A 27720-nucleotide genomic window follows, 5' to 3' on the forward strand; every position below is an offset into this window, starting at 1 on the left:
ACGTGAAATGTGAAACAGAAGCCTCGGTGTGACGGGACCACAGACAGATGGGCTCAATGTGTAATCCCAGGAATGTTGAAAGATTTATGAGGGGCTGAGAGAAGGGCACTTATCTGACGGCAGGCTTGGTGCTGTCTCTTGCAGCATGTTTATTAATGTCAATAGAGACTGTGGCTTTATAAATATTCAACTGATGCTAAGCAGAAAGCAAAGAGGAACTAAAGCACCTCTTGATGAAAGTGAAATAGTACAGTGAAAAAGCTGACTTAAAACTGAACATTTGAAAAATGAAGACCATAGCAACCAGTCCCATCACTTGGTGGCAAATAGCTGGGGAAACAATGGAAACAGTGACAGACTTTATTTTCTTGGGCTCCAAAATCACTGCAGATGGTGACTGCAGCCATGAAATTAAAGCTCCTTGGAAGGAAAGCTATGACCAACCTAGACAGCATATTAAAAAGCAGAGAGATTACTTTGCAGACAAAGGTCTATCTAGTCAAAGCTATGGTTTTCCCAGTAGTCATGAGTGGATGAGAGAGTTGGACCATGAAAAAAGTTGAGTGCAGAATTGATGCTTTTGAACTGTGGTATTGGAAAAGACTCTTGAGAGTCCCTTGGACTGCAAGGAGATCCAACCAGTCCATCCTAAAGTAAATCAGTCCTGAATGTCCACTGGAAGGACCGATGCTGAAGCTGAAGCTCTAATACTTTGGCCACCTGATGCGAAGAACTGACTCATTTGAAACGACCCTGATGCTGGGAAAGATTGAGGGCAGGTGGAGAAGGGGATGACAGAGGATGATGGTTGGGTGGCATCACTGACTCAATGGACATGAGTTTGAGCAAACTCCAGGAGTTGGTGATGGACGGGGAGGCCTGGAGTGCTGCAGTCCATAGGGTTGCAGAGACACACACGACTGAATGATTGAACTGAGTGAGTGAAGCTGGAAGGGATGCCTTATGTGAAGATTAAAAAAAAAAGCTTAGCAGCATGTTTAGTGAGGATGTAGGTAAAATTACACCTGAATTCAAGGAATGACAGTATAACCCCTCTGAGTGGCAGATGGGTGATCAGACAATTACACAGTGAATGGAAAATGTGATAGACCACTGCTGCTGTGATTTATGGAGACATGTATTTCATGCTTTAGTGGACGGAGTGGTCTGAATTTCAGCCCTAGGTAAGATCTAAGGTTTAAACTGAGATCTTTTAGTCAACTCCAGCTTTCAGGCTGGGGTTGACCAGTGGGAGGGTGAGGGGAGCAGCACTGTGTTGTGAAAGTCGCTCAGTCGTGCTGAACTCTTTGTGGCCCCATGGACTGTAGAGTCCATTGGATTCTCCAGGCCAGAATACTGGAGTGGGGAGCCTTTCCCTTCTCCAGGGCATCTTCCCAACCCACGGATCGAACGCAGGTCTCCCCCATTGCACAATTCTTTACCAGCTGAGTCACAAGGGAGCCTGGTGTTGGGACAGGGCACATCCAAAAACTGTAGGTGCATTTATATGGTCTTTCATCTTTTGGTTGATCATGTGCCCAATCGCACAGCGTGTCCAACTCTGCGACCCCATGGACTGTAGCCCACAGGCTCCTCTGTCCAAGGGATTCTCCAGGCAAGAATACTGGAGCGGGTTGCCATGTCCTCCTCCAGGGGATCTTTCCCAACTAAGGATGAAACCTAGGGTCCGTGGCCTCTCCTGCCAACCCCCAACGCGCGGGATCAGCTCTTCCCCCACCGCGCGCAGTGCGCGACCCCCTTTCCTGTGTGCGCGGCACCCCCCCAACGAGACCCCGGTTTCCAGATGGTGCGGGCACCCTCCCCCGCACGCGCGGCCCCAGCCCCCACTTTCTGCGCGCGCGCGCGCGCGCGGGGCCAGCGCCTCTTTACCTCCTTTTCCTGTGCGTGCGGGGTCCCCCGGGATGCGCGGCGCGAGCCCTCACTTCTTGCGTGCTCGGCACCCCTGGCACATGCGGCACGTGCCCCCCTTCCTGGATGCGTGGTGGGAGCCGCCCCTTCTTGCGCGCGTGGGGGCCCACAGCGCGAGCACCCGGGTTCCTGTACGCGCGGGGTCAGCTCTCCCCCCAGCACGCGCGGGGCGATCCCCCCCCCCCCACGCTCCTGCCCACGTGGCGCGGCACGAGCCCTCCCTTCTTGCGCGCCCGGGTACCCGCCAGCCGCGGCGCGAGTCCCCCTTCCTTTGCACGCGGGGAACTCTGGCACGCGTGGCGCGAGCCCCTGCTTCCTGGGTATGTGGAGAGAGCCTCCACTTATTGCGGGCGCGTGGCCCCCTCGGGACGCGCGGTGCGAGTTCTCACTATCCGCACGCACGGGGTCAGCCCTTACCCGTGCGCGCGCGGCGCGAGCCCCCGACCCCAGCGCACGCAGCATGGAGCAAGCCCCCCTTCCTGCGCTCATGAGGCCCCCGGCACGCGTGGAGCGAGTCCCCACTTCTTGCGTGCGCGGCAGAAGACCCCCCCCCACTTCCGCCGCACAAAGCGCGGCACGAGGCCCTGGGTTCCTGCGGGTTCCTGCGCCGACGGGGTCAGCCCTTCCCCGGCACTCGCAGCGCGAGCCCCCGCTTCCTGGGGGCGTGGCACGAGCCCCCACCTTCTTTCCCGGGCGGGCCCCCCGCCCCCTCCCGGGACGGGTGTCCTTCCCTGCACACGAAGAGTTCCCCATTTGAGGGCTGTGTTCCCTCAGCTCCCAAGAAGGGGGTCCCCACTCGCGGGCCCCGTGCCCTCAACTGGGCATGGAGGGGTTCCCATCCGCGGGCCGTGTGCTCTCAACCGCGTAAGGAGAGGTCCCCACTCGCCGGCCGCAGGCCTCAACTGGGCATACAGGGGTCCCGACCTGTGCTGCGCATGCCCAGGAAAACACACAGACGGGTCCCAACTCGCGGGCCTGGCATCCTCACCGGCACACACAGGGGTCCCCACCCACGTGTCGTGCGCCCTTAACTGCGCACACAGTGGTCCCCACCACTGGGCTATGCGCCCTCAACCGCACGCTGAGGGTCTGCACCTGCGTGCCGTGCGCCCTTAACCGCGCACAGAGGCGTCCCCACGCTCGTGCAGTGTGCCCTTAAGCACACACGGAGGGCTTCTCACCCGCGGGCGTGTGTCTTCCACCGCGCACGCATGGTCCCCACCACAAGGCTGTGCACCCTCAACCGCTCACGCAGTGGTTCCCACTCGCAGGCCGCGCGCCCTCAAGCACACACAGACGGATGCCAATTTGCGGGGCCACGCACCATCAACCGCGCACGAATGGGTCCTCGAGGCTGTACGCGCACCCTCAACTGCACACCACGGGTTCCCCACCGTGGGCTCTGCGCCCTCAGCCGCGCACGAAGTTGTCCTCGCCACAAGGCTGTGCGCCCTCCATGCCCATGAAGGGCATCCCCACTCGTCGGCCATGGGCCCTCAACCGCGCACGGAGGGATTCCCACTCGCGGGCAGCGTGCCCTCAACTGGGCACAGAGGCGTCCCGACCCGCGGGATCCGATCCCTGAAAAATGCAGATGGGTCCCTACTGGTGGGTCTGGCGTCCTAATCCACACACGGAGAGGACCCTACCCGTGGGTCGTGCACCTTCAACCACGCACTGAGGGGTCCCCAGCCGCGCGGGCCGTGCGTCCACCACGCACTGAGGGGTCTGCACCCGCGGGTTGTGCGCCCTTAAACGCTCAAGGAGGGGTCCCCACTCGTGGGCAGCGGGCCCTCAACTGGGCACAGAGGGGTCCCGACCCGCGGCTCACACAGGGAGGGGTCCCCACGGCGTTACCCGCGTCCTGAAAACGCATAGATGGGTCCCCACTCGCGGGCAGCGGAGCCCTCAACTGGGCACGGAGTGGTCCGCACCCGTGGTGCGCACGCCCTAGAAAACGCACAGACAGGTCCCTACTCGCAGGCCAGGCGGCCTCACCCGCACAAGGTAGTGTCCCCACACGTGGGCCGCGCCCTCAACTCCCACTAAGGGCTCCCTACTCACGAGCCGCGCTACCTCAACCGCGTAAGGAGGAATCCGCACACGCGGGCCTTGAGCCCTCAACCGCCCACGGCAAGGTCTCCACCGAGGAATGGGCGCCCTGCAAAACGCACAGACGGCTCCCTACTCGCGGGCCAGGCATCCTCACCCTCACACGGAGGGGTCCCCACCGTTAAGTCACGCGTCCTCGAGCGCGCACGCAGTGGTCCCCACCTCCGACGGGCCGTGCGCCCACAACTCCCACGAAGGGGAGCCCACTCGCGGGCCGCAACCCATCAACCTCGTACGAAGCCCCACGGGCTCTCAACTGCGCATGTAGGCGTGCCCTGAAAAAACGCAGGCGGGTCCCTACTTGGGGACCGGACGTCCTCACCCACAGAGGGAGCCCTACTCGCGGGCCGCCCGCCCTCAACTGCGCATGGAGGGGTCCCCACCCGGGGGCCGTGCGCACCCTCACCTCTCACGAAGGGGGTCCCCACCCGTGGGGCACGGGCCCTCAACCACTAATAGTCGGGTCCCCACACGCGGGCCCCGCGCCCTTAACCACACATGCTCGAGTCCCCACCCGCGGGCCGGGCGTCCTCACTCGCACACCGACGGGTCGCCACCCGCCCGCGCGGGTCGCGCGCTCACCCAGGCAGGCGAGCACGTCGCAAGTGGTGGCGGCGCGCACGATGCGCACGGAGACGGGGCGGGCCCAGGCGACCCCGGGACTCGCGGGCCGGCGCGCGGGCCGCAGCTGCAGGAGGCCAAGCGCTAGGCGGAGCGCGCCGCTGCCCAGGCATAGCGCGTGGAAAGCCCGCGTCTGGAAGCCCAGCGCGAGCTGCGTGGCGGCGTCCCGCGTGGGGCAGCAGAAGGTGCCGAGGCGCGGGGAGGCCATGGGTCGTGCTGGGGACGCGCGCGGCTCGGGTCTGCGGGCCGGCCTGGGTCATGTGCCGGACGCGGAGACGGCGGGGAGGGGGCGTCACGTGCCCTGGGCCTCCCCGCGGCCCCCGCCCGACCCCCCGCGATGGCATAAAAGGCACCAGGCTCGGTGAGGGCAGCGCGGAACGCCACGAGGCCTCTCGAGGGAGATGCTTGGCAGCGAGGAGGAGGGGTGGAGGCAGAGAGCTCAGGGTCGGGAAGTCAGCTCTCTCGCCCGTCAGCAGGCCTTCCCGGGGCGGGGTGGGAGGGGGGTGTTAATTCTCCAGAACCCGGAGCCCTCAACAGTGCTGCCTCATCTTAACCCATCTCCCCCAGAAACCACGCGCTCTTGCCAGGTCTGACCAGTGTGGGTCTCTGACAGACTTCATTTTGATCCATTGCCAGTTCATAAACAGTGACTGAGCCGTGATTTGCATTAAAATACTGCGTTTCTATGGCCCCTCTCCGACAGGGAAATCACTCCCACAGAGCTAGGACCTTCGCTTGAAGTCAACAAACCTTTGAAGAAAGGGGAGACGACTACTTTGCCAGACTGGACACACACACACAGACACACACACACACACCCACACCCACACCCCCACCCCCACACCCCCACACACACCCTTTCCTGCGCGTGCGGCGCGGCGCGAGCACTCTCGTTCCTGCGCGCGCGGGCCAGCCTTTCCTTACCCCGGCGCGCGCGGTGCGAGCCCCCCTGTTCCTGCCCACGCGGCGCGGCGCGAGCCCCACCTCTTGCGCGCGCGGGGCCCCTTGCCACCGGCGGCGCTAGTCCCTCTTCCTGCGTGCGCGGAGCCACCCCCGGCACGCGCGGCGCGAGACCCCGCTTCCTGGGCGCGCGCCGCGGCGCGTGCCCCCAGGTTCCTGCGCGGGCGGGGTCAGCCCTCTCCCCGGCGCACGCGGCGCTAACCCCGCCCCTTCCTGCGCACGCGGCGCGACGCGAGCCCCCACTTCTTGCGCGCGCGGAGCCTCCCGTCACGCGCGGCGCAACGCCCCTCGTTCCTGAGCACGCGGGGCCAGCCCTCCCCGCGGCGCGTGCGGCGCGAATACGTCCCCTGTTACTGCGCGCCCGGGGCTAGCCCTCCCCGCGGCGCGCGCGGCACGAGAACGCCCCCCGTTCCTGCGCGCGCGGCACAGCGTGAGCTCCCCGGTTCTCGTGTGCGCAGGGCCAGCCCTCGCCGGGGAGCGCGCGGCGCGAGCTCCCCCTTTCCCTCGCGCACGGCGCGGCGCGGCGCGAGACGGCAGTAACTGCGCGCGCGTGGGGCCAGCCTTTCCCCGTGCGCGCGCGGCGCGAGGCCGCTCTCTTGCTGCACAGGCGGCGCGAGCATCCCCCTTTCCTGCGCGCGCGGCGCCACGGGAGTACCCTGGTTCTTCCACGCGCCGCGCGAGCAACTCCTTGCGGGCGCGCGTTCAGCCCTCCCCCGGGCGCGCTAGCCCCGCCCCTTTCTGCGCACGCGGCGCGACGCGAGCCCCCACATTTTGCACGCGCGGAGCCTCCGGTCACGCGCGGCGCGAGCCCCTCGTTCCTGAGCGCGCGGAGCCGGCCCTCCCCCTGGCGCGCGCGGCGCGAGAACCACCCCCCTTCCTGCGCGCGCGGCGGGGCGCGAGCCCTCAGTTTCTGGGCGCGCGCCGCGGCGTGAGTCTCCCCCATTTCTGAGCGCGCCGGACCAGCCCTCCCCCCAGCACGCGCGGCGCCAGACACCGGTTCCTGCGGCCACGGGGTAGCTCTCCCCCCGGCGCGCAGAACGACGAGAGTCCCACTTCCTGCGCACGCCACGCGAGCCAAACCCCGTCTCACGCGCCCCGCCCCCTGGCCCCGAGAGCGCGCCGGGCCCCGCGGCTCCCCGCCCCCTCCCCGCGGCGGCCCGCCCCCTCTCCGCGGGCCCGCCCCCTCCGGGGCCCGCCTTCCCCGGTGCGCAGCGCCGAGAGTCCTTCGTGCTCCCTCCCGTCCCCGGCCGGCACTTTCCTTGCAAGTTGCAGCGCAAGTTTGCCCGCGGCCGGCGACCGGGGCGCCGAGAGCCTCCCTCGCCCTCGGCCGGCTGGGCTTCTCCGGAGCGTATGGGCGCGGATCAGGCGGCCCCGGAGGCCTGAGCGGCCGCGCCGCCTCTGCGCCCCGCGCCATGGAGGGCGCTGAGCCCCACGCGCGGCCGGAGCGACTGGCGGAGGCCGAGGCGCGGGCGGCCGATGGCGGGCGCCTGGTGGAGGTGCAGCTGAGCGGCGGCGCCCCTTGGGGCTTCACCCTGAAGGGCGGCCGCGAGCACGGCGAGCCGCTGGTCATCACCAAGGTGAGGGGGTGCGTGGGACTTGCACGGTGACAGCCGGGAGGTGGCCTCGAGGGGCGGGGGATTCGTCGAGGTCGGGAGCGCCGGGCGGGGGCGGGGGGGTTCGGGTGGCGCCCCGCCCCGGGACACGCGTTTGCCGGGGTTCCCCGCGAGAACGTGGGGCGCTGGGAGCCGCCTTAGGTGTGTGGTCCGGGCGCCACCTGGGCCGCCGTGCCTTGTTTCCCAGCCCTTTTTGGCTCCCGGCGCCGCGGATAGTTTCAATGGCTCCTGTTTCAGATCTCTCCCCTCCCCCTCTTGGAAGGGGCCCGGCCCTCCGCTGTCACTCCCGGCCTCGCTAGTGGTGGTCTGTACAGGCGGGCTAGCCCAAAGGTCTGGGGAGAACGTTCCCACGTGCGCCGGGTGGACAGAGCCTGCCCCTCCTGTGTTAGCCTGTCCGGGTGCTTGTTTCTGCACCCCGCCTTGGACCCGCACCCCTTATCTCTAGGACGTGTGGGCGAGCAGCTGCCGGCAGGCCAGCTTCTCCATTCCCAAAAGCCCATCAATATTTACTGATGTTTGGCTTCCAGCCCTAGATCCGCGGCCCCCTGGATACTTGCAAAAAAGAAAAAAGAAACTGAAAGTTTTCAGAGTCCTTTATAAAAGTGGGATTTGATAATAAGTTGCTAGTGTGTGTGTCCATGGGGTCGCAAAGAGTCGGACACGACTGAGCGACTGAACTGAGTGTGTGTGTGTAGGGTTTACTTTAGAACTTTTAATTTTTTTGCCTCGAAATAGATAACCCATATTGAGACTTAGCTGCCGAGCCTGTCGAGCTGCCGAGCCTTTTATAAACCCGTAAAAACAGACACAAACCAGTCGTTTGGTTTTCCCCTGTTTAAAACTCTCTCTTGGTCAGTTTCTCTTGGAAGGTCTGGGCTGCGCCATTCCTGGGGACAAAGTTCTCTTTAAAATGCAGAAAAATTCTTGGCTCGCAGAAGGGTTTGAAGGTGACTTATTGTTTTTTTCTCTGCTTTCCTGCTTCAGCAGGGCTGGAAGCAGTGAACTGATTTCTAACCGGCCCCACCGGATTGAATTTAGGAGGTGGTGTGGCTTTGTTATCTAGATAACAAATGAGAGACCGAACTAATCTGAGAGACCGAACTAATCTTTTTATTTTCTCTCATTTTTTTATGGTTATAAACTAGAGACTCTGAGGGGAAACCTGCACAGAATTTTGAACTGGGGGTTGAGTGTCTTTGTTGTTGTAAGTTTCACCCAGGTGCAACCTATTAATGCATTGAATTCTTTGAAAAGTGGGAGGCAGCTTAGTGGGCAGACTTTGTGCAGGCGTGGTGCTCCCTGCATATGCCTTACAGCATAGTAGCTTGAGCCTTTTAAATAATGCGTTTTACCAGACATTTTGGATGGTAAAGGTTAAAAAGATACCAGGTGAATCCCCCAAACCTTAAGACCTTCAGGTGTTTCTTTTAAAAAGGGACACACGCAGATCCAATTCAAGCTGTCTTCCTCGGACCTGTCGTTAGAGCAGATCGAATAAGTGGTACAACATTGTTGAAGGTAGTGTCTTGCTTTGGGGGCTTCCAATGGGTAAGAAAACTGGCCTAAAAATTCAGTTGTTTTACCGGAAGCTGGGGAAAAGGATTACGGAGTACCTCCCCCTTTCTCTGTACCCCAAGTCGTAACACCCCAACCACCGAGTTCTTAGTGGCGAGTTCTTAGTGGCGTTACATCTTCCTGTGAAAGAGGGCCCCCTTCTACAAACCGAAGGAGGGGGGCGGTAGAGCCTGTGGACACAAACCAGGGCCTGTGCAGACCACTGGGGGCTGTTGGCTCCTGATTTAGCCCCTGATGGGCTCTCCCGGTAGTTGCTATGGTTTGGGTGTGTGGGGCTGTGTGTGTCTGGTGTGGGATTGTGTGTGTGTCTTGGGTGTGTGTGTGTCTATGTGGCTAGACTGGTAGCAGTGTACACACTGTGTGTGTGTCTCTCTCTTTGTGGCTAGACTGGTAGCATTGTACACACTCTGGGTGTGTATGTGTGTGGCTAGACTGGTAGTGTACACACTTTGTGTGTCTGTGTGTGGCTAGACTGGTAGCAGTGTACACACTCTTCATGTGTGTGTCTTTGTGTGGCTAGACTGGTAGCAGTGTACACACTGTGTGTGTGTGAGTCTGTGTGAGTTTCTGTGTGTGTCTCTGGCTAGACTGGTAGCAGTGTACACACTCTTCATGTGTGTGTGTGTGTCTTTGTTTGGCTAGACTGGTGGCAGTGTACACACTCTGCCTTTCCAGATCATGCTTCAGGGTTTTGCAGAAATAAAGCTGCTTGTGATTTTAGCCTGACATGCTCCTATGTCCCTCCCTTAAACTGCTGCTTGGTTTTTCTAGGTGTTATACTGTGACTGGAGATAATGTGGTTTCTTTGCTTAGGATGGAGAGGATTCAGGACAGTTTGGGATGCCCGTGCTAAATTTCCACTCACACTTGTGTATATACATGCACACGTGCATGCTGTCACACGCACATGTGTATTTTTTACCACACATTGTATTGTGTGGTATTGGCAGTGTTTCACCCGCTTGCATTTTCTGCTGGATTAAGTCATCAGTGATGTTTGCTCGTGATCCAACAGCTGGTTGTTAACAACTAAAGTAATTAACTGTCATTTTATTAAAAGATGCTTACTCCTTGGAAGGAAACTTATGACCAACCTAGATAGCATATTGAAAAGCAGAGACATTACTTTGCCAACAAAGGTCTGTCTAGTCAAGGCTATGGTTTTTCCTGTGGTCATGTATGGATGCGAGAGTTGGACTGTGAAGAAAGCTGAGCGCCGAAGAATTGATGCTTTTGAACTGTGGTGTTGGAGAAGACTCTTGAGAGTCCCTTGGACTGCAAGGAGATCCAACCAGTCCATTCTGAAGGAGATCAGCCCTGGGTGTTCTTTGGAAGGACTGATGCTAAAGCTGAAACTCCAGTACTTTGGCCACTTCATGCAAAGAGTTGACTCATTGGAAAAGACTCTGATGCTGGGAGGGATTGGGGGCAGGAGGAGAAGGGGATGACAGAGGATGAGATGGCTGGATGGCATCACTGACTCGATGGACGTGAGTCTGAGTGAACTCCGGGAGTTGATGATGGACAGGGAGGCCTGGCGTGCTGCAATTCATGGGGTCGCAAAGAGTCGGACACGACTGAGCGACTGAACTGAACTTATTAGGAAAGGATGGAGAAAAGTGTGCCCATTATAATCTCTTAAAAAATGAAAGTAGATTGTTGTGATGGGGACTGGGGAAACGTGTTCCACCACCAGAATTTGGATTAATCCAAGCTTTGAATCTTTTCTTTCCCAGTAGCTACTGAAACATCTCTAGGGCTCATTAAATAATGGGTCTTCTAATAGGTTTTTTTTTTTTTTTTTTTGTATTTAAGAAACGCTGAAATTTTACATATTAGAGTGCTGGGGTATTTTACAGCTCATTTCTAACAGAATCTGACTTGGAAGAAGCCTGATCCCGTGTAAGATGTATCATGACAAGTGTCTTGGTTGAAAGCCTCCTGGGAGTGTACAGCTTCGAGCTGGAGGTGATACCAAGAACAAGGCCAGTTCAGTCCCTGATTTCCTGATGGAGTTTTATTAGCCCATTTTATAGATGAAACAGCCCTGAGGTCACATCCTGAGAAGGACCCTGAGGGTCAGATCTTGACCCTGCATATCTCTGCTTTTTCTCCAGTTGGAGACATGGGTTCGATCTCTGGGTGGGGAAGATCTCCCTGGAGAAGGAAATGGCAACCACTCCAGGATTCTTGCCTGGAGAATTCCACGGACAGAGGAGCCTAGCGGGGCTAAAGTCCACGGGGTCGCAAAGAGTCAGACACGACTGAGAAATGAAATTAACATCACCACCGCCACCGCCACCATGAGGGATTTTCAGCCTTGGCACTTCTGATGTTCTGGACTGGATCCTTTTTTGCTGAGTGGGGTGTGTGTGGGGGGGGTCCTTTCCTGTGTATTGTAGGGTGTCTAGCAGCAACTCTAGCCTGTACCCACTGGCAATGTAATCCCTTCTCCCATGTGTGACAACCGAAAGTGTCTTGTACTGCCACGTGCCCCCTGGCACAAAATCGCCCTCGATAGAACATTGAAGACGGAAATGGCAACCCACTCCAGTGTTCTTGCCTGGAGAGTCCCAGGGACGGGGGAGCCTGGTTGGCTTCCATCTGTGGCGTCGCACAGAGTTGGACATGACTGAAGCAACTTAGCAGCAGCAGCAGCAGATGAACTGTGCACCACTTTTGCTTTGAAAGGATTTTAGCTTGGAAAGCTGTGCTTTATTCTTTTTGAAGGTGCTTGGGAGGCCCCTGGCCTGGCCTACCTGGGTGGGGAAGCCTATTTTCTTCCTCGGCACTGGCCCTGATAATAGGCTTTATTTACATAGTAAAACTCAAACAAATACTTGCTTCATCTGCATTTTTTGTAGCTGGAAAAAAGGAAATGGGAGCAGGAACTCCCGGGAGCTGTGTTTTATGGGCACTTGGCAGGGGCTGCTCCCCGAGTAACTGCCTTTTCTCTGGGTCGGAGTCGAGGTTAAAGGGACTCTGACTCCCCCGAAGTGGCATTGTTGGAATCTCAAGTGCATGCGTGGTGAGTGAAGTGAAAGTCTCTCGGTCGTGTCTGAGTCTTTGTGACCCCCTGGACTAAACAGTCCACAGGATTCTCCAGGCCAGAATACTGGGGTGGTTAGCTGTTCCTTTCTCCAGGGGATCTTCCTAACCCAGGGATCGAACCCAGGTCTCTTGAATTGCAGGCAGATCCTTTACCAGCTGAACCACCAGGGAAGCCCGCAAATACTGGGGTGGGTTAGCTGTTCCCTTCTCCAGGGGATCTTCCCAACCCAAGGATTGAACCCGGGTCTCCCACATTGCAGGGGGATTCTTTACCAGCTGAGCCACATGGAGTCAGTCCCCCAGAAATGCAGCCAGCAAGATTTGTAACCGTTTAGCATCTTGACACTGACTTGTAAGCTTGAGGTTTACCAGGGCCGGAAAAAAAACACAAAAGGCCGTTTTTTTGTTTTGTGTGTGTGTGCAGCAGAAATAACATCCCTGCCCTAAGGAACTCCAGAGACCTTGACGTGTCCACGTCTCCAAGGCTCTGCTCTGATGCAGGCCCTCTCAGGAGCGTTGTCTGTAGGTTGAGCGCTGCAGCTGGTGGGAGTTCCTCTCTCCATCTGCTCAGCAAGTGGAAGACTTGGGTGCGGCGGGGTGGTGGGGGGAGGTTGGGGGAGGGCCTGACTTCTGAAATGTCTGCGGAGGGGCTCAGATTCCAGAAGGGCCACCCAGGGGATTCACTGGGAAGCCCGAAGCCCGCTAGCTGGGTGTCAGTGGGCCCCCTGCGGCCTCAGGAATGTTTATTAACCTCGGGAAGGAATGAAGCCTTGCTTCTCCTTTTCATCACGTCTTAGATTCCCCTCCTTCCCCTTTCCCCTCCAACCGGGAATGCCAGAGCCTTTCCTTGAGCACCCCCAGAAGAAAGACAGTCATCTGGGCCTTCCCCGGTCCCAGGGGTGGCTCATTTGGGACCTTGATGAGTTTCAGGTTGCCTCTTGGGGACCAGGACCTCCTGGGGAGGTGCGGGGGCAGGGAGCTGGCCAGTGCGACCCCTCTCCTGGGTCTCCAGACCCTTAAACCCCTCACTGGACGCAAGGCTATGTCTTTAAATGTCCTTCCCGGTTTGCAAGCTGAAGGCCGGCTGGTGGGGGGGAATCAGGACACACACTGGGGGGTCGGGGTGGGTGCGATTGGCCCACACAGCCAGGTGAGTGATGTCCCAATTCAGAGGTCCTCCTGATAGTGAAGGTTCAGAGCTGTTGGCGGGTCGCCTTGTGGTTTGAAAGGGGCTGCGTTTTTTATGGGTTGTGCTGAGTCATGCTGATCGGTGACCCGGTAACCCCTCTTTGGGACAAGCTGTTGTCACTGATGTCCCCATATTTGCCCCCTCAAGAGCCAAGCTCTTTGTCAATGACCGTTGAAGGTTTTGAAAACAGGGCATCTGTAGACGTGAGCTGTGAATTTTTTTTTCATTAAAAAAATTAATTTATTTTAATTGGATGCTAATTACTATATTGTGGTGGTTTTTGAAACATGTATATTAGCATATGTGAAATAGCTGACCAGTCCAAGTTCGAAAAGGGCACTCAAAGCCTGTGCGCTGGGACAACCCAGAGGGATGGGATGGGGAGGGAGGTGGAACGGGGGGATTCAGTACACCCATGGCTGATTCATTCATGTCAGTGAGTGTGAATTTTGGTTTAGTCACAAGTCCTGTCTGACTGTTTGCGACCCCATGTACCGCCAGGCTCCTCTGTCCGTGGGATTCTGCAGGCAAGAATCCTGGAGTGGGTTGCCATTTCCTCCTCCAGGGGATCTTCCTGACCCTTGGGATCGAACCTGCAGCTTCTGCATTGGCAGGTGAGAAATTCTTTACCGCTGAGCCCACCTGGGAAGCCCAGAGCTATGGATTGGGAGCTGATTTATCTCAGCCTCTCTGCGTTTTGCTTGATGTCTGTGTTGAAGCAGAATCCTACAGCCGCTTTCCCAGGGCTCCATAGACAGAAAAGGTGGGTGGGTAAGGGCTGGACACCCCCACCTTAGCTACCTCGGGTACTGTGGTAGCCAGGGCAACTCCTGGGCACGGTGAGGTCCTGGCCACTTTGAGGCCAGCTGCAGTTTGTGTCTGTTCGGAGGAAGAGTGGAGTTCCAAAGACATGTTTGTATTTAAAAATTCACAGTGCGGTTTAAAAAAAAAAGGGGTCAGTTTCCCGCCCCCCGTGCTGAAATACCTTTGTGGTTGGTAGGCCTGTCTGCCAACTGGCCTTCAGGTGTGTCTTTCTCCCCCTGTGCCAGCCTCTGCCTCTCTGGGTCTTGCAAGTTCTCACCCCTGGTCCTCAGGACGTGTTTTCCATGTGGGGATGGGAAGTTGGGCAAAAAACCTTCGCTCCCCTCCCCAGCTCTGGTGCTGGAGCTTTGAGGTGCAGAGGGTGTGTGTGTTCTTCCTCTCCCAGAAATTAACTCGGCTTGTTACGTGTTAGTCACTCAGTATGTCCGACTCTTTACGGCCCCATGGACTGTAGCCCGCCAGGCTCCTCTGTCCGTGGGATTCTCCAGGCAAGGATACTGGGGTGGGTTTGCATTGCCAGGGGATCTTCCTGACCCAAGGATCGAACCTGCATCTCTTAAGTCTCCTGCATTGGTGGTTGGGTCCTTTAACATACTACCACCACCTCAGAATTCCCAACTCATCTTGACTCATCCATAAACCCAGAGGCTTCTAAGCGTGAAAAGCTGTAAACTTGAGGTTTGCATCACACTTCCCCACCGGGAAGGATTTTGCCCTTCCTGGTCCAGTTATGAGTAGTTTGGAACATGTCCTAACGTTCACCCTTTGAAAAAAGAAAATGACTTTGCCCGAGAGCTAAATGTAGAAACGAGAAGGAGAATGAAAGACTCATAAAAAAATTTCTGGTTTTCACCTTGTCCTAACGAGCTGGGATTTCTTCACTCACCTTTCTATCTCGCAGCCGAAGAAACCGGGCTCCCAGCTTGGAGACGGCTGGTTTTTCTATTTGGCGGAAGTGTTTTGGAGCCGTCCTCTTGCCAAAGCTGTTTTGTGTCAGCGTGCAAATAAACCCCGGTCTGTGGATTTCTTTGGGGCCCTTGGGAGCTTTGCTCCTTGTACACTGGGCACAGTGTAAACAGCCAACGAGATTGTTTCAGGATTTGAAGGCTGAACAGACTTTTTATTCACTTTCATTACCTCTTTTACTTTTCACACACCGCAGTCAGGTCATCCTTTGAGGAGACATTTCTGCAAGCCGAGCTCTCCCAGGCTGAACCTTCCACCCACACGAAGGACTTTGAAAGCGCTCAGGTTCTTTTTTGGTCTTTTTTTAAAAAAACACGCCAGTGTCCCAGAGAGGGAGGGTGTATCTTGTGGAAAAATTGTTTTCCTGTTAACCTGGGAGCCTCTTGCATTGACCAGTAGGGATGTTAAGGCCCCTCTTTGGGGGAACTTGTCTGAGTACAAGCACAGTAGGTTATCATTGAAAAAATAATTGGAGTCACTTGATGAAGGTGAAAGAGGAGAGTGAGAAAGCTGGCTTAACACTCAGCATTAGAAAAACTAAGATCATGGCAACCATCCCATTAGTTCATGGCAAATAGATGGGGGAAAAAGTGTAAATGGTGGCAGATTTTATTTTCTTGGGCTCCCAAATGACTGTGGACAGTGACTATAGCCATGAAGTTAAAAGATGCTTACTCCTTGGAAGGAAAGCTATGACAAACCTAGACAGTGTATTAAAAAGCAGAGGGACTTCCCTGGGGGCCCAGTGGCTAAGACTCTGCAATCCCAATGCAGGGGGCTTGGGTTTGATCCCTGGTCGGGGAACTGGCTCCTACATGCCATGACTAAGACCTGGCACAGCCAAATAAATAAATAAATCTCATTGAAAAAAAGCAGAGATATCACTTTGCCGTCAAAGATCAGTACAAAGTTATGTTTTTTCCAGTAGTCATGTATGGACATAAGAGTTGGACCATAAAGAAGGCTTGATCGCTGAAGAATTGATGCTTTAAAACTGTGGTGCTGGAGAAGACTCTTGAGAGTCCCAGGGACAGCAAGGAGATCCAACCAGTCCATCCTAAAGGAAATCAGCCCTGAATATTCATTGGAAGGACTGATGTTGAAGCTGAATCCAATCCTTTGGCCGCCTGATGCGAAGAGCTGACTCATTGGAAAAGACCCTGATGCTGGGAAAGGTTGAAGGCAGGAGGAGAAGGGGGTGATTGAGGATGAGACAGATAACATCATTGACACAATGGACATGAGTTTGAGCAAGCTCTGGGAGCTGATGAAGGACAGGGTAGCCTGGCGTGCTACAGACAGTCCAAGGGGTCATAAAGAGTTGGACACGACTTACTGAACAACAATAACTTTATTTCAGGTTTGAACAAATCAGACTTCTGAAAAACCAGGATGTTCTGAATTGCACAGTCACATTAAAAAAAAAAAATCTGGGCTTTTTTTTTTTTCTTTTTTTAAATCTCCTGGCTATAAAGTTGGAGGTAGTATCTACCGCCTTGGTTGGATGAATTGGAAAGAGTTGGGGTAGCTTCTAAAGTGACCAAGACTTTCAGATCAAAGGCGAATTGTGAAGGTCAAAGAGAACCCAGGTAGATAACAGTGAGGGCTCTAAAGGCAACATTTTTACTTCTTCAAGGGAGGAAAGGGACGCAGTTGTTAGTGTTATCTTTTTGAGTTTTCTTTTTAGTTTTTATCAAAATGGCCCTCGCACAGTTTAAATAATCAAATAGTTCTTCAGGGCTTGTTATTAAACCCAGCAGCTCCACACTTGCCGTTTCCTCTTCCTCTAGAGAAGCTGTTGAAACTTTTCAGCTGATTTCTTTGGGCATTTGCTTACATTCTGTCTTGCTGCTGCTTTTGTTTGTTCCGTTTCTGGATGACTGTCAACTTCCCACTTGGGATGTGGTCTCTTTTTCATGCACCTCCTTCCCACCAACTACGCAGACACATATCTTGGGGCCCCCAACTTCCCATTATAACTACGATCATAATTCTGGTCAGAAGAGGGATTTTTTTCAGCCTTAGCACTGTTGACCTCTGGGGCCACATAATTCTTTGTGGTGGGCACTGTCCTGTGCAGTGTGGGCTGGTGAGTAATACCTCTGACATCACCCACGAGATGCCCGCACAGACATCTCCACCTGTAGTCGAGATCAAAAAAGCCTCGCCAGGTGTCCCCTGCCGGGGGGACAAAAATCTCCCACTTTGAGAACCACCAGATTAGCAGTTTTCACTGGCTATGGTTTTTTGAATGCCAGTGCCAACACTGCTGAACCTGGTGGTGGAAACTCTGAATATTTTTTTTTTTTTTTGCCCAGCACAAAGTTTTCATTATCACTGAGGTTAATGATAGGTTTTGTTTCTTTGCCTAATTTCCTGAGTGCTTTATCATTAATTTATCCTCCACATCTTCCCGAATTGCGAAAAATCGTTTTCTATATTCAGACACACAGGGGTGAGGGAGCGTCTTTTGAGACCTTCTTTGTTTGAAAATGTCATTAATGTACTGTGACAGTAATTGGATTGTTGGGTGTAGAGGCCTGAGCTGGAGACAGTTTTCCCTCTGCACTTTCTTTGCAGCTGGTGTTCTCATCTCTGCTGGTGTGCAGTAATATTGGGAAGACAACAAGCCCTTCTGTCTCTTCATCCTTTGGGCTGGCTCTGATTTTTTTGTCTTATTTTTCTCTTCTCTCTACTTTGGTTCGTCTGGGGAGATGGCCTGCAACCATGTCTTCCAAACCACTGAGTTTTTTTTAAAGTACTTTTTTCTTTTTCAAAAATTTCATTTCTTTTTGGCTGTGCTGGGTCTTCGATGCAGCGTTGGGTTTTCTCTAGTTGCAATGCGTGGGCCTCTCATTGCGGTGGTTTCTTTTGTTGCTGAGAGCAGGCTCAGTAGTTGTGGCTCACGGGCTTAGTTGCTCAGCCGCGTGTGGGATCTTCCCGGATCAGGGATTGAACCTGTGACTCCTGCATCACAAGGCAGATTCTTTACCATTGAGCCACCAGGAAAGCCCCTCGATTAAGTTTTAAATGTGTGCTTTCAGTTTTTTTCTCCAAATTCCAAAGTTTTTTTTTTTTTTTTTCCCCTCTCTCTTACTGTTCTTTTTAAGGGACTTCCCTATAGCTCTCACATGGTAAAGAATCTGCCTGCAATGCAGGAGACCTGGGTTCGATCCTTGGGTCAGGAAGATCCCTTGGAGAAGGAAATGGCAACCCACTCCAGTGTTCTTGCCTGGAGAATCCCATGGACAGAGGAGCCTGGCGGGATACAGTCCATGGAGTCACAAAGAGTCAGACATGTCTGAGCAGCTAAAAAAAAATAGTTTATTTTTATTCTTCCAGTCTTGATTGCTCTGCAGGCTTTTCTTTAGCTGCGATGAGCAGGGGTTACTCTCTAGTTACGGTGCATGGGCTTCGCGTTGTGGTGGTTTCTCTTGTTGTGGAGCACAGGGCTCTAGGACGTGTGGGCTTAGTCATTACAGCCCCCAGGCTCAAGAGCACACGCTTAGTAGTTTTGGTGCTTGGGCTTAGTTGCTCCGCAGCCTGTGGGTTCTGACCGGCCCAGGGATTGCACCGTGTCTTGTGCATTTGCAGGCGGAGTCTTTACCACTGAGCCACCAGGGTTATTGCTCTTGAATGTTCCTTTTTGATACCATACTGATCCTGTTTCATGGTTCTTCTTTCACATCTGTGAGTATATCAAACTGGCTTTTAAAAATGTCTTCTGCGTAGATTCCATTTCTGAGCTCTGCTGCTGTGTGTGTGTCTGTGTGTGGCTTCTGTCTGCCCTGTTGGAGGCTCAGTCTGAATGTCTAGTGGGGGGACCTTGCTGTCTGACTGCGTGTAAGAGCGGGTGACCACCTGGTTCAGGGTGAGTCACCCGCCCGGGTGAGTGATCTAGCCAGGCTGCTTCCCGGGGCTGTCTTGAAAGGCCACTGTTTTGATTGTTTCTTTGGGGCCAGGCACATCTCTGTCAGATACTATTTTCCTCCAGTGAGAACAGCTTTCTGGTGTAGGGCATGTTCGAAAGTTGACCTGAGGTTTGCCAGTTTAGAGGAACCCTGCCTTGCCTGGTGAGGTCAGAGTGGTCATCACTGGCCTGGCCATGGTGGTTCCAGTTGGGAAGGAATGTCTCACAGGCATAGCTAGATGTTACTGTCCATCCGGAACCTTTGCTGATCCTTAATTGTTCCGGCCATCAAACTAGAATCACTTTCACTTAAGTATATTATTAACATGGGGATGAAATGAGGCAGTAAGGAAAGCTAGTTGTGGTAGATTTAAATTCCATCTCTCTTCCCTCCTCTTCCTTTCTCCCTACCTCTTTCTGCTTTATTAAGAATTTGGAAAACTGTGGGACGGACATGGACACACTGCTGTATTTAACATGGATGACCAAGAAGGACCTACTGTCCAGCACAGGGAACTCTGCTCAATACTCTGTAATAACCTTATGGTTCCCAGGGGGAGGGATGGGGGAAGGGATAGTTAGGGAGTCTGGGATGGACATGGACACACTGCTGTATTTAACATGGAGAACCAGCAAGGACCTGCTGGACAGCACAGGGAACTCTGCTCAATACTCTGTAATAACCTTATGGTCACCAGGGGGAAGGATAGGGGAAGGGATAGTCAGGGAGTCTGGGATGGACATGGACACACTGCTGTATTTAACATGGAGAGCCAGCAAGAACCTGCTGGACAGCACAGGGAACTCTGCTTAGTGTTATGTGAAAACCTGAATAGGAGGAGTGCTGGGGGACAGTGGATTTGTGTGTATGTATGGCTGTGTCCCTTTGCTGTTTACCTGAAACCATCACAGCATTCTTTGTTAATTAGCTATACTCCAATACAAAATATAAAACATTAAAAAAAAAAGAATTTGGAAAGCTATGAAAAGTAGTGTTAATGTATTGAACTGGTAATTTACCATGGAAAGACTTTAACCTAGATTTTGTGTGGCAGCATTTTAATAGGTCTCCTAGAGATTTTGTTACCGATTTTGATCATTTAGTATTGGATTTGTAGAAAAGCATTTAATTCAGAAACTTATCTAATGCCCAACACCAGTACATTAGTTGTGCTATTTACAGCTCGCTGCAAGTGATTATTCCCTCTTCTCCACCAAAACTTGTTCTGAAAAATACAGATTTTTTTTTTCTATAATATTCTTGAAAGGTAGCTCTTTCAGACCAATGTGATATTCAATACCAATGGGATTTTTATTTATTTATTTTTAGAATTTATTTTAATTGGAGGCTAACTACTTTACAGTATTGTGGTTTTTGCGATACATTCACATGAATCAACCATGGGTGCACATGTGTTCCCCATCCTGAACCTCCCTCCCACAACAATGGGATTTTTAAAAAGTGGTTTGGGAAGTGAAAATGGTAGGAAAGATGAAGGTTAACTGTCCCCATGACAGCAAACTCCATTTCTTCACTTGCTTGGCTTTGTGGTAGTAGAAGATCTTTGAGGGCATGGAGTTGGACCTACGGGTTTGGTAGAGATGCTATCTGCTCATTGGAGACAGTCTCCTCTTGCTTGTGGATGCGCTGCTGGACTACACTTCCCAGTGTCCCTTGGGGCTGTGCACTCTAGACTGAGTCTCCTCTTCCTTGTGGATGCACCACTGGACTACACTTCCCAGTGGCCCTTGGGGGCTATTGGACTACACTTCCCAGCATACCTTGGGGGCTATGAACTGGAGACAGTCTCTTCTTCCCTCTGGATGTGCTGCTGGACTACACTTCCCAGCGTCCCTTGTGGCTATGAGGCCATGTGACAATTCTACCCAATCAGATGCAAGTAGAAGTGATGCAGGCAGGCCTGTTTCCAACCTGTACTGTTTTCCCCTCTCCCGGTTGTCTGGGATGCACATGATTCCGGAGCAGAGCCTCTTGCACACAGGTCCCTGAACGCCTGGGGAGGAAGCTGGCTGTCCGCAGCGCCCCTTGCCCTCCCAGGAGTACTAGGACGTGAGTGAGAAATAAGCCTCTGTTGCATGTTTCTTCAGTTACTTGCTATGAGTTAGACCGTTCCAACAAAGGAAATCTGGAGAGAAATTAGTGTTCCTTTTGTTTTGACTTTTTACTGGCGTGCAGTTGGTTTACAGTATTGTGTTGGTTTCAGGTGTATAGCAGAGTGAATCAGTTATGCGGATACATATGTCCACTCTTTTTGAGATTCGTTTCCAAATAGACCATCACAGAGTATTGAGTAGAGTTACCTGTGCTATATAGGAGGTCCTTATTAGTTATCTGTTTTATATGTATTAATAAGTGTGTATGTGTCAATCCCAATCTCCTAATTTATCCTGCCCCTGCCCCCCCATACCCCCTGGAAACCATAAGTTTGTTTCCAAAAGTTTTCCTTTTTTGTTTTTAATTTTTTTTTTTTTGGCTGTTAGTTGGGTCTTAGTTGCAGCGTGTGGAATCTAGTTACCTGACCAGGGATGGAACCTGGGTCCCCCGCATTGGGAGCTCGGAGTCTTCACCACTGGACCATCAGGGAAGTCCCTAGGTGTGTTCTTTTTAATGATTACACCTAGCCTTGAGACACTGAATAAATAATGCCTGATTTGGTGGTGGTGGTTTACTTGCTAAGTTGTGTCCGACTCTTGTGACCCCACAGACTGTAGCCTGCTAGGCTCCTCCAAGGATACTGGAGTGGGTTGCCATTTCCTTCTCCAAATGCCTAATTTACACCCTTGGCAAAAGGGAATGACTACTTACCTTGTCCTGGTGGGTCACCATGGGTGTCCAGTTAGCACATAGCTTATTCCCTGCACATTTATGAATGAAAAAATGAGACCTGCACGCTCTAAGATTCAGCTTCTTTCCACCTTAGCTTTTCCCTCCACCAGTAATTTAATTTTCACCAGGTTGCTTTGCCTTCCCCTTCTTGCACACGGTTGCTTGGGAACTGTTCAGGGTGGTGGTGGTGGGTCAGAGCAGAGAGAATCCCCGGTCCAGCTACTTAGCTCTCAGGGAGGGCTGGCCAGAGGAGAGGAAGGTCGCTGCCGTGATGTCAGGGAGCGCCCCTTCTCCCTGGCTGAGTTAGTTGTCCTTTACTAAACTGCTCTGGTTCAAGTGCAGGTGGCACGTGTGGCCATTGCAGGAGATATTAGAGATGTGGGTTCGATCCCTGAATCAGGAAGATCCTCAGGAGGAGGGCATGGCGACCCACTCTGGTATCCTTGCCTGGAGAATCTCCACGGACAGAGGAGCCTGGTGGGCTACAGTCCATATGATCACAAAGAGTTGGACACGACCGAAGTGACTTAGCAGGCATGTAGGTTCCAGGGCAGACGGTGTTGCCTGGGGAGGACTGCACACTTCAGTCCTCATTAACCGGGCTGCCTCTATCAGATTAATTAATGATGATCTTGGCGGGCACTTGTTCTTTTCTCCAGGGAATGGAACATAGACGCCAGGTAGACCGTCAAGGAAAGGGAGATAACGACTAGTGCAGAGTAAAGCGGGTGCCTGTAGGAAGGTGGCATTGGGGTGGGCACCTGAGGGTTAGGGGAAGGGGGTGATGAGGGGAGTGGGCAAGGGAGAGCCTCTTCTGTTGACATGCTTGAGGGAAGCCTGGGAAGGTCAGGGGGAAGCTGGAGGAAGGGGGACATGTGAATATGTCATTGAACCCCTGAAGGTTGGAAGGATGGGAGGAAGAGGGGACTCACATAAAAGAAGGGCCAAGGAGAAGATGGTAGATGTGTTTAAAAGTTATTACCCCAAGAGAGGATCTAGGCTGACCAGAACTTTAGGGTCCAGTTTGAAAACTCAAGGATGATGGACTTGGGATGAGTTAGTAACCAGCACCAAGGCGTTTGGGGGTGTGGTCAGTGTATAATTGCTAATGAAGAAGATCACAGCTCAGGGGCCTTGAGGTCCTAGACTTTCAGAGGACGTGAAGAGGTTCTTTGCCTGTGGCTTGGAAATGCTGAGGCTGACGAGACAGTGCTGCTGGGGCAACTCTGCTTCTGTCTCTGTGAACTGTGCCACGTTTGTAAATGTGTACACACAGTGGATGGCATCACCCACTCGATGGACATGAGTTTGAGCAAGATCCAGGAGTTGGTGATGGATAGGGAGGCCTGGCATGCTGCAGTCCAGGGGATTGCAAAGAGTCGGACACAACTGAGCGACTGAACTGGACTGAAACACAATGATATTTATCTGTGCTAATTGCCCGTGTGCTTGTCAATTACTAGCATAGGGAAACTTTTTTTCTTGTTGCAAAAACAGTCAAACCGTCTTGAAAAAAACTGAAAGTAAAGGAAAAGATCGTCAGCAGCCCAAAGCATATAATAGTGTTGTTTTTGGTTGGAGAGCTGTATTGAATTCCCCCCACAGTCTGGAATTCTTTGCTTTGTATCACTGTAGAGCCCAGTTGGTAAAGAATCTGCCTGCAGTGCAGGAGACCCGGGTTCGATCCCTGGCTTGGGAAGATCCCCTGGAGAAGGAAATGGCAACCCACTCCAGTATCCTTGCCTGGAGAATCTCATGGACAGAGGGGCCTGGAGGGCTGCAATCCATGGGGTTGCAGAGTCCCGCAGGACTGAGCGACTCACACTAACAGAGCTAATCACGTTGTTTGAAGGTAATTCTCTTAAGAGTTACATTGTCTTACTCAGTGCTCTCTAGAGACCTAAATGGGAAGGAAACCTGAAAAAGAGTGAATATATGTGTATATATAACTATGTATATGTGTAACTGATTTCCTTTGCTGTACAGCAGAAAGTAACACAGCATTATAAAGCAACTATGAAGTGAGATGAACGTTGCTCAGTTGTGTCCGACTCTTTGTGACCCCTGTGGACTGTAGCCCGCCAGGCTCCTCTGTCCATGGGATTCTCCAGGCAAGAATACTGGAGTGGGTTGCCATTTCCTTCTCCAGGGGATCTTCCCAAGCCAGGGATCGATCCCTAGTCTCCTGCATTGCAGGCAGATTCTTCACCGTCTGCGCCACTAGGGACAATTTAAAAAAAAGAGAGAAAGTTCCCTGGTGGTCCAGTGGCTAAGACTCCTTCCTCCCAATGCAGAGGGCCCAGGTTCGATCCTTGATCAGGGAACTGGATCACATGTGATGAAACTAAAAGATCCTGCATGCTGAAAGGAATATTTAAAAAAAGAGTTACATTGTCAACAGTCTTTGGACTCAGATACAAGCTTAAGAGGAAGCTTAGCTTTGTGTATGCCACTTGGAATTTTAAAAAGGATATATTTTGTTAATTGTGGCATGTACTGAGTTTTATCAGTTAGCTTTTTATTTTATTTTTTTTAGACAGGCATATAACAAAGAGGGCTTCCCTGGTGGCTCAGAGGTTAAAGCATCTGCCTGCAATGCGGGAGACCTGGGTTCGATCCCTGGGTCGGGAAGATCCCCTGGAGAAGGAAATGGGAACCCACTCCAGTGTTCTTGCCTGGAGAATCCCATGGACGGGGAGCCTGGTGGGCTACAGTCCACGGGGTTGCAAAGAGTCGGACACGACTGAGTGACTTCACTTCACTTCACTTCATAACAAAGAAGAAAACCTTAACTTCTGCAGAACTGCAAAGTGAGTGCAAGTCTCTCAGTCGTGTCTTTGCAACCGCATGGACTATACAGTCCTTGGAATTCTCCAGGCCAGAACACTGGAGTGGGTTGCCCTTCTCTTCTCCAGGGGGTCTTCCCAATCCAGGAATCGAACCCAGGTCTCCTGCAGTTGCAGGTGGATTCTTTACTAGCTGGGCTATCTGGGAAGCCCTGGAGAATGAATAATTAATTTCTAATAATTAACTCATATTAATCAAATAGGTCGGTCTTTAAAACAGCTGTGCGGGGTTTTCTGGTACGTGCAGCTTTGCTTGATTGTCATTCATGTTTAGATGCCCCGAATCTCGAAAGTTTGGAAAGGAAACATCTGGACTTGAAAAGACAGGCCTGTTGCTGCTTGACTTGTATTAATTCCGTGGTGATTTCAGCATGGGGATCACACAGAGCCCAGGCCACTGCAAGTTTGCAAGCTGAGGCAGGAGCAGTCTTACCCCTCTCCCTCCCCATTTCTAGGGGCCTGGGTTTTTGTTTTGTTTTTGTTCATTTACTTTTGCCTGTACTGTATCTTTGTTGCTGCATAAACTTTTCTTGAGTTGCAGTGAGTGCAGGCTAGTCTTTATTTGGGGTGTGTGGGCTTCTCATTGCGCTGGCTTCTCTTGCTGCTGAGCCGTCCATCCTAAAGGAAGTCAGTCCTGAGTATTCATTGGAAGGACTGATGCTGAAGCTGAAACTCCAGTCCTTTGGCCACCTGAGGTGAAGTGCCGACTCATTGGAAAAGACCCTGATGCTGGGAAAGATTGAAGGCAGGAGGAGAAGGGGACGACAGAGGATGAGATGGTTGGATGGCATCACCGACTCCACGGACATGAGTTTGAGTAAAGTCAGGGAGTTGGTGAGGGACAGGGAGGCCTGGCGTGCTGCCGTCCATGGGGTCACAGAGAGTCAGACACAAACTGAGCGATTGAACTGAACAGGCTCTAGGGCGCATGGACTCAGTAGTTGCGTCTCGGGCCGTAGAAGTTGAGAGAGTTCGGTAGTTGTTGGCGCACAGGCTTAGTTGGCTCCTTGGCATATGGGACTCTCGAGTCTTCTCCAACACCATAGTTCAAAAGCGTCAATTCTTTGGCGCTTGACTTTCTTTATATGGGATCTTCCCTGACCAGGAATCAAACCCGCGTCTCCTGCATTGCAAGGCTGATTCTTAACCACTGGACTACTGAGGAGGTCCACTAGGGAGGCTGGTGTTTTGCAGAAGAGTAATTAGAACCTCATACCACTCCGTATAGTTGTGAAATTTTTACTCCCAAAGGTGAAATTTACATTCTCTGCTGGTCAGTAAGGACACTTCTTTGTGTGCTCCTGGCAGGGACTTGATTTGCTTTTACAGAGTGTAGTTCATATATTTTTCTTTTTTTAAATATTTGGCCGAGCTTGCTGACCTGCAGACGTTAGTTCCCCCCGACCAGGGATCGAACCCGTGTCCCCTGCGGTTGGAAGCCCCGAGTCCTGACCATTGGATCACAGGGAACTAACTCCCAGAATATAGTTCTTCAGTTACACGTGCAGCGATGGGCCATCTACACAGACGTCCCGTTCACACAGCAATGCTTTCTCTTTCTTTGCAACCCTCAGGGAAGTGTCCAGTCCTGACCCTTTCTCCTGGCCCTCACCTGCAGTGTTGGTTTCTGCCGCAGACCCCTCCTCTCTCCTCTAGGTGGTCTCCAGCGCTTGATTGACGCTCTCAGGTTTCCGCTGCCATCCCAGCTTCCAGACCAGCCCGGTGGGTGCTTCCCCGAGTCCCTTCCAACTCAGCCTGATACTGATGGGCATCTTGCATAAACTTCCCTGATTCTCCTGCACTTCCGGGGCTGGCCCAGCTGGTTTCTCCCCAGATCCAGGATGCCTGCCTGCCTCTCTTTGAACTTGCATGGCCAACCGATCGCCTAGTCCCTGGAGCCTACACGTCCTGTGTCTGTAGCTTCCCTCTCACCCCCCTGGTGTCACGCAGCCTCCTCGTGGCCTCAGACTGTCATTTAAGGAACCCAGGCTGCAGGTGAAGCCCTTAGTGAACTGCACTTTTCCCGGGGCTGGGAGTGCCCTGATGTATTTGCATGCCGCATGGTGGAGTTTATCAAGTTTTCTGTTGAGTCTTTTCTCTTCCTCCTTGTATAACAAGCCTGCTGGGAGGCTTGACCAGGGTCGTTTGCGTTTATAGCTGGGGCCTTTGAGGACAGACGTGCATTAAAGCTTTTTTTTTTTTTTTTAAAAAAAAAAAAAAACTTTGGAAACTTTTGTTGGAGAGTAGTTGATTCACAATGTTGTTAGTTTCAGTGGTACAGGAAACTGAATCTATAGAAAAGTGAGTCAGTTACACAGATATCTACTACTTTTTGGATTTTCTGAATTCTTTCCCACGTAGACCATTACTGAGTTTTGAGTAGAGTTCCCTGTGCTCTACAGTAGGTCCTTGTTAGTTATCTAATTTATACATGCATTTACCCTTTAGGGGGTGTATTTTACGGTATGTGGTCTGACTCTGTGTGACGTAGCCTGCCAGGCTCCTCTGTCCATGGGGTTCTCCAGGCAAGAATCCTGGAGTGGGTTGCCATGCCCTTCTCCAGGGGATTGTCCCGACCCAGGGATCGAACCCAGGTCTCCTGCATTGCATGTGGGCTCTTTTGTGTCTGAGCCACTAGGGAACCCCTGACTACCAGTCTTTAGAGAGGGTGAATTTTATGGTACGTGGCTCATAGCTCAGTAAAGTCATAATGTAACATAAGGAAATGGATCGAGGTATTCTGCCTTATCCTGGAGTCACCCAGACGCGGCTGGCAGGAGGCTGATGACAAGGCCCTCCTAGGTTCATCCTCTGGGTGGGTCTTCCACGCCTTGCACATCACAGGGCTTTCTCTGCTGCAGCTGGCTGGGCCCATAGGCAGAAGTCAGCCTGGGGAAGAGAGTCAGCGTTCCCTGTCCAGAGAGAGTCTGGAGTGGGGGTACCCAGCTACCCCCAGGAGGGGGCCACAGTGGGTGCAGTGGTCCCCTGCGAGCCAAGGGAGAGTTGTGAAGCAGGAGTTGGCGGTTGGGGTCTCTCTGCAGTTAAGGCACACGGTTGCAGGAGTTTCCGGAGCCATCTGGAAGCTCCTGGTCCTGATGGCAACAGAGAAAAGGCAAGAGGTCTGGGTGGTACCCCAAGGCATGGCAGGGTCCTCTGTCCCCGCACCCCGGCGCTTGGGCTGGAGGATGCAAGAGATGTGGCTGCAGGTACCAGCTGCCTTGTCCCCTTCTTCTCTTGCTCTCAACTTTTCCCAGCATCAGGATCTTTTCCAGTGAGTC

At 53.1% G+C, this 27720-nt stretch overlaps 1 protein-coding gene across 1 annotated transcript in view; it reads left to right on the forward strand.

Annotated features, from left to right (window-relative positions):
• The first annotated feature begins 7034 nt into the window (after window positions 1-7034).
• SHROOM2 (shroom family member 2) overlaps window positions 7035-27720 on the forward strand; it is a 146417-nt gene continuing 125731 nt past the window's right edge. Inside the window, exon 1 of the mRNA XM_052663660.1 lies at window positions 7035-7199. Coding sequence (XP_052519620.1) covers window positions 7035-7199 — 165 coding nt within the window. The remainder of the gene's footprint in view (window positions 7200-27720) is intronic.

Source organism: Budorcas taxicolor, chromosome X (assembly GCF_023091745.1).
Source record: "Budorcas taxicolor isolate Tak-1 chromosome X, Takin1.1, whole genome shotgun sequence".
Lineage (NCBI taxonomy): Eukaryota > Metazoa > Chordata > Mammalia > Artiodactyla > Bovidae > Budorcas > Budorcas taxicolor.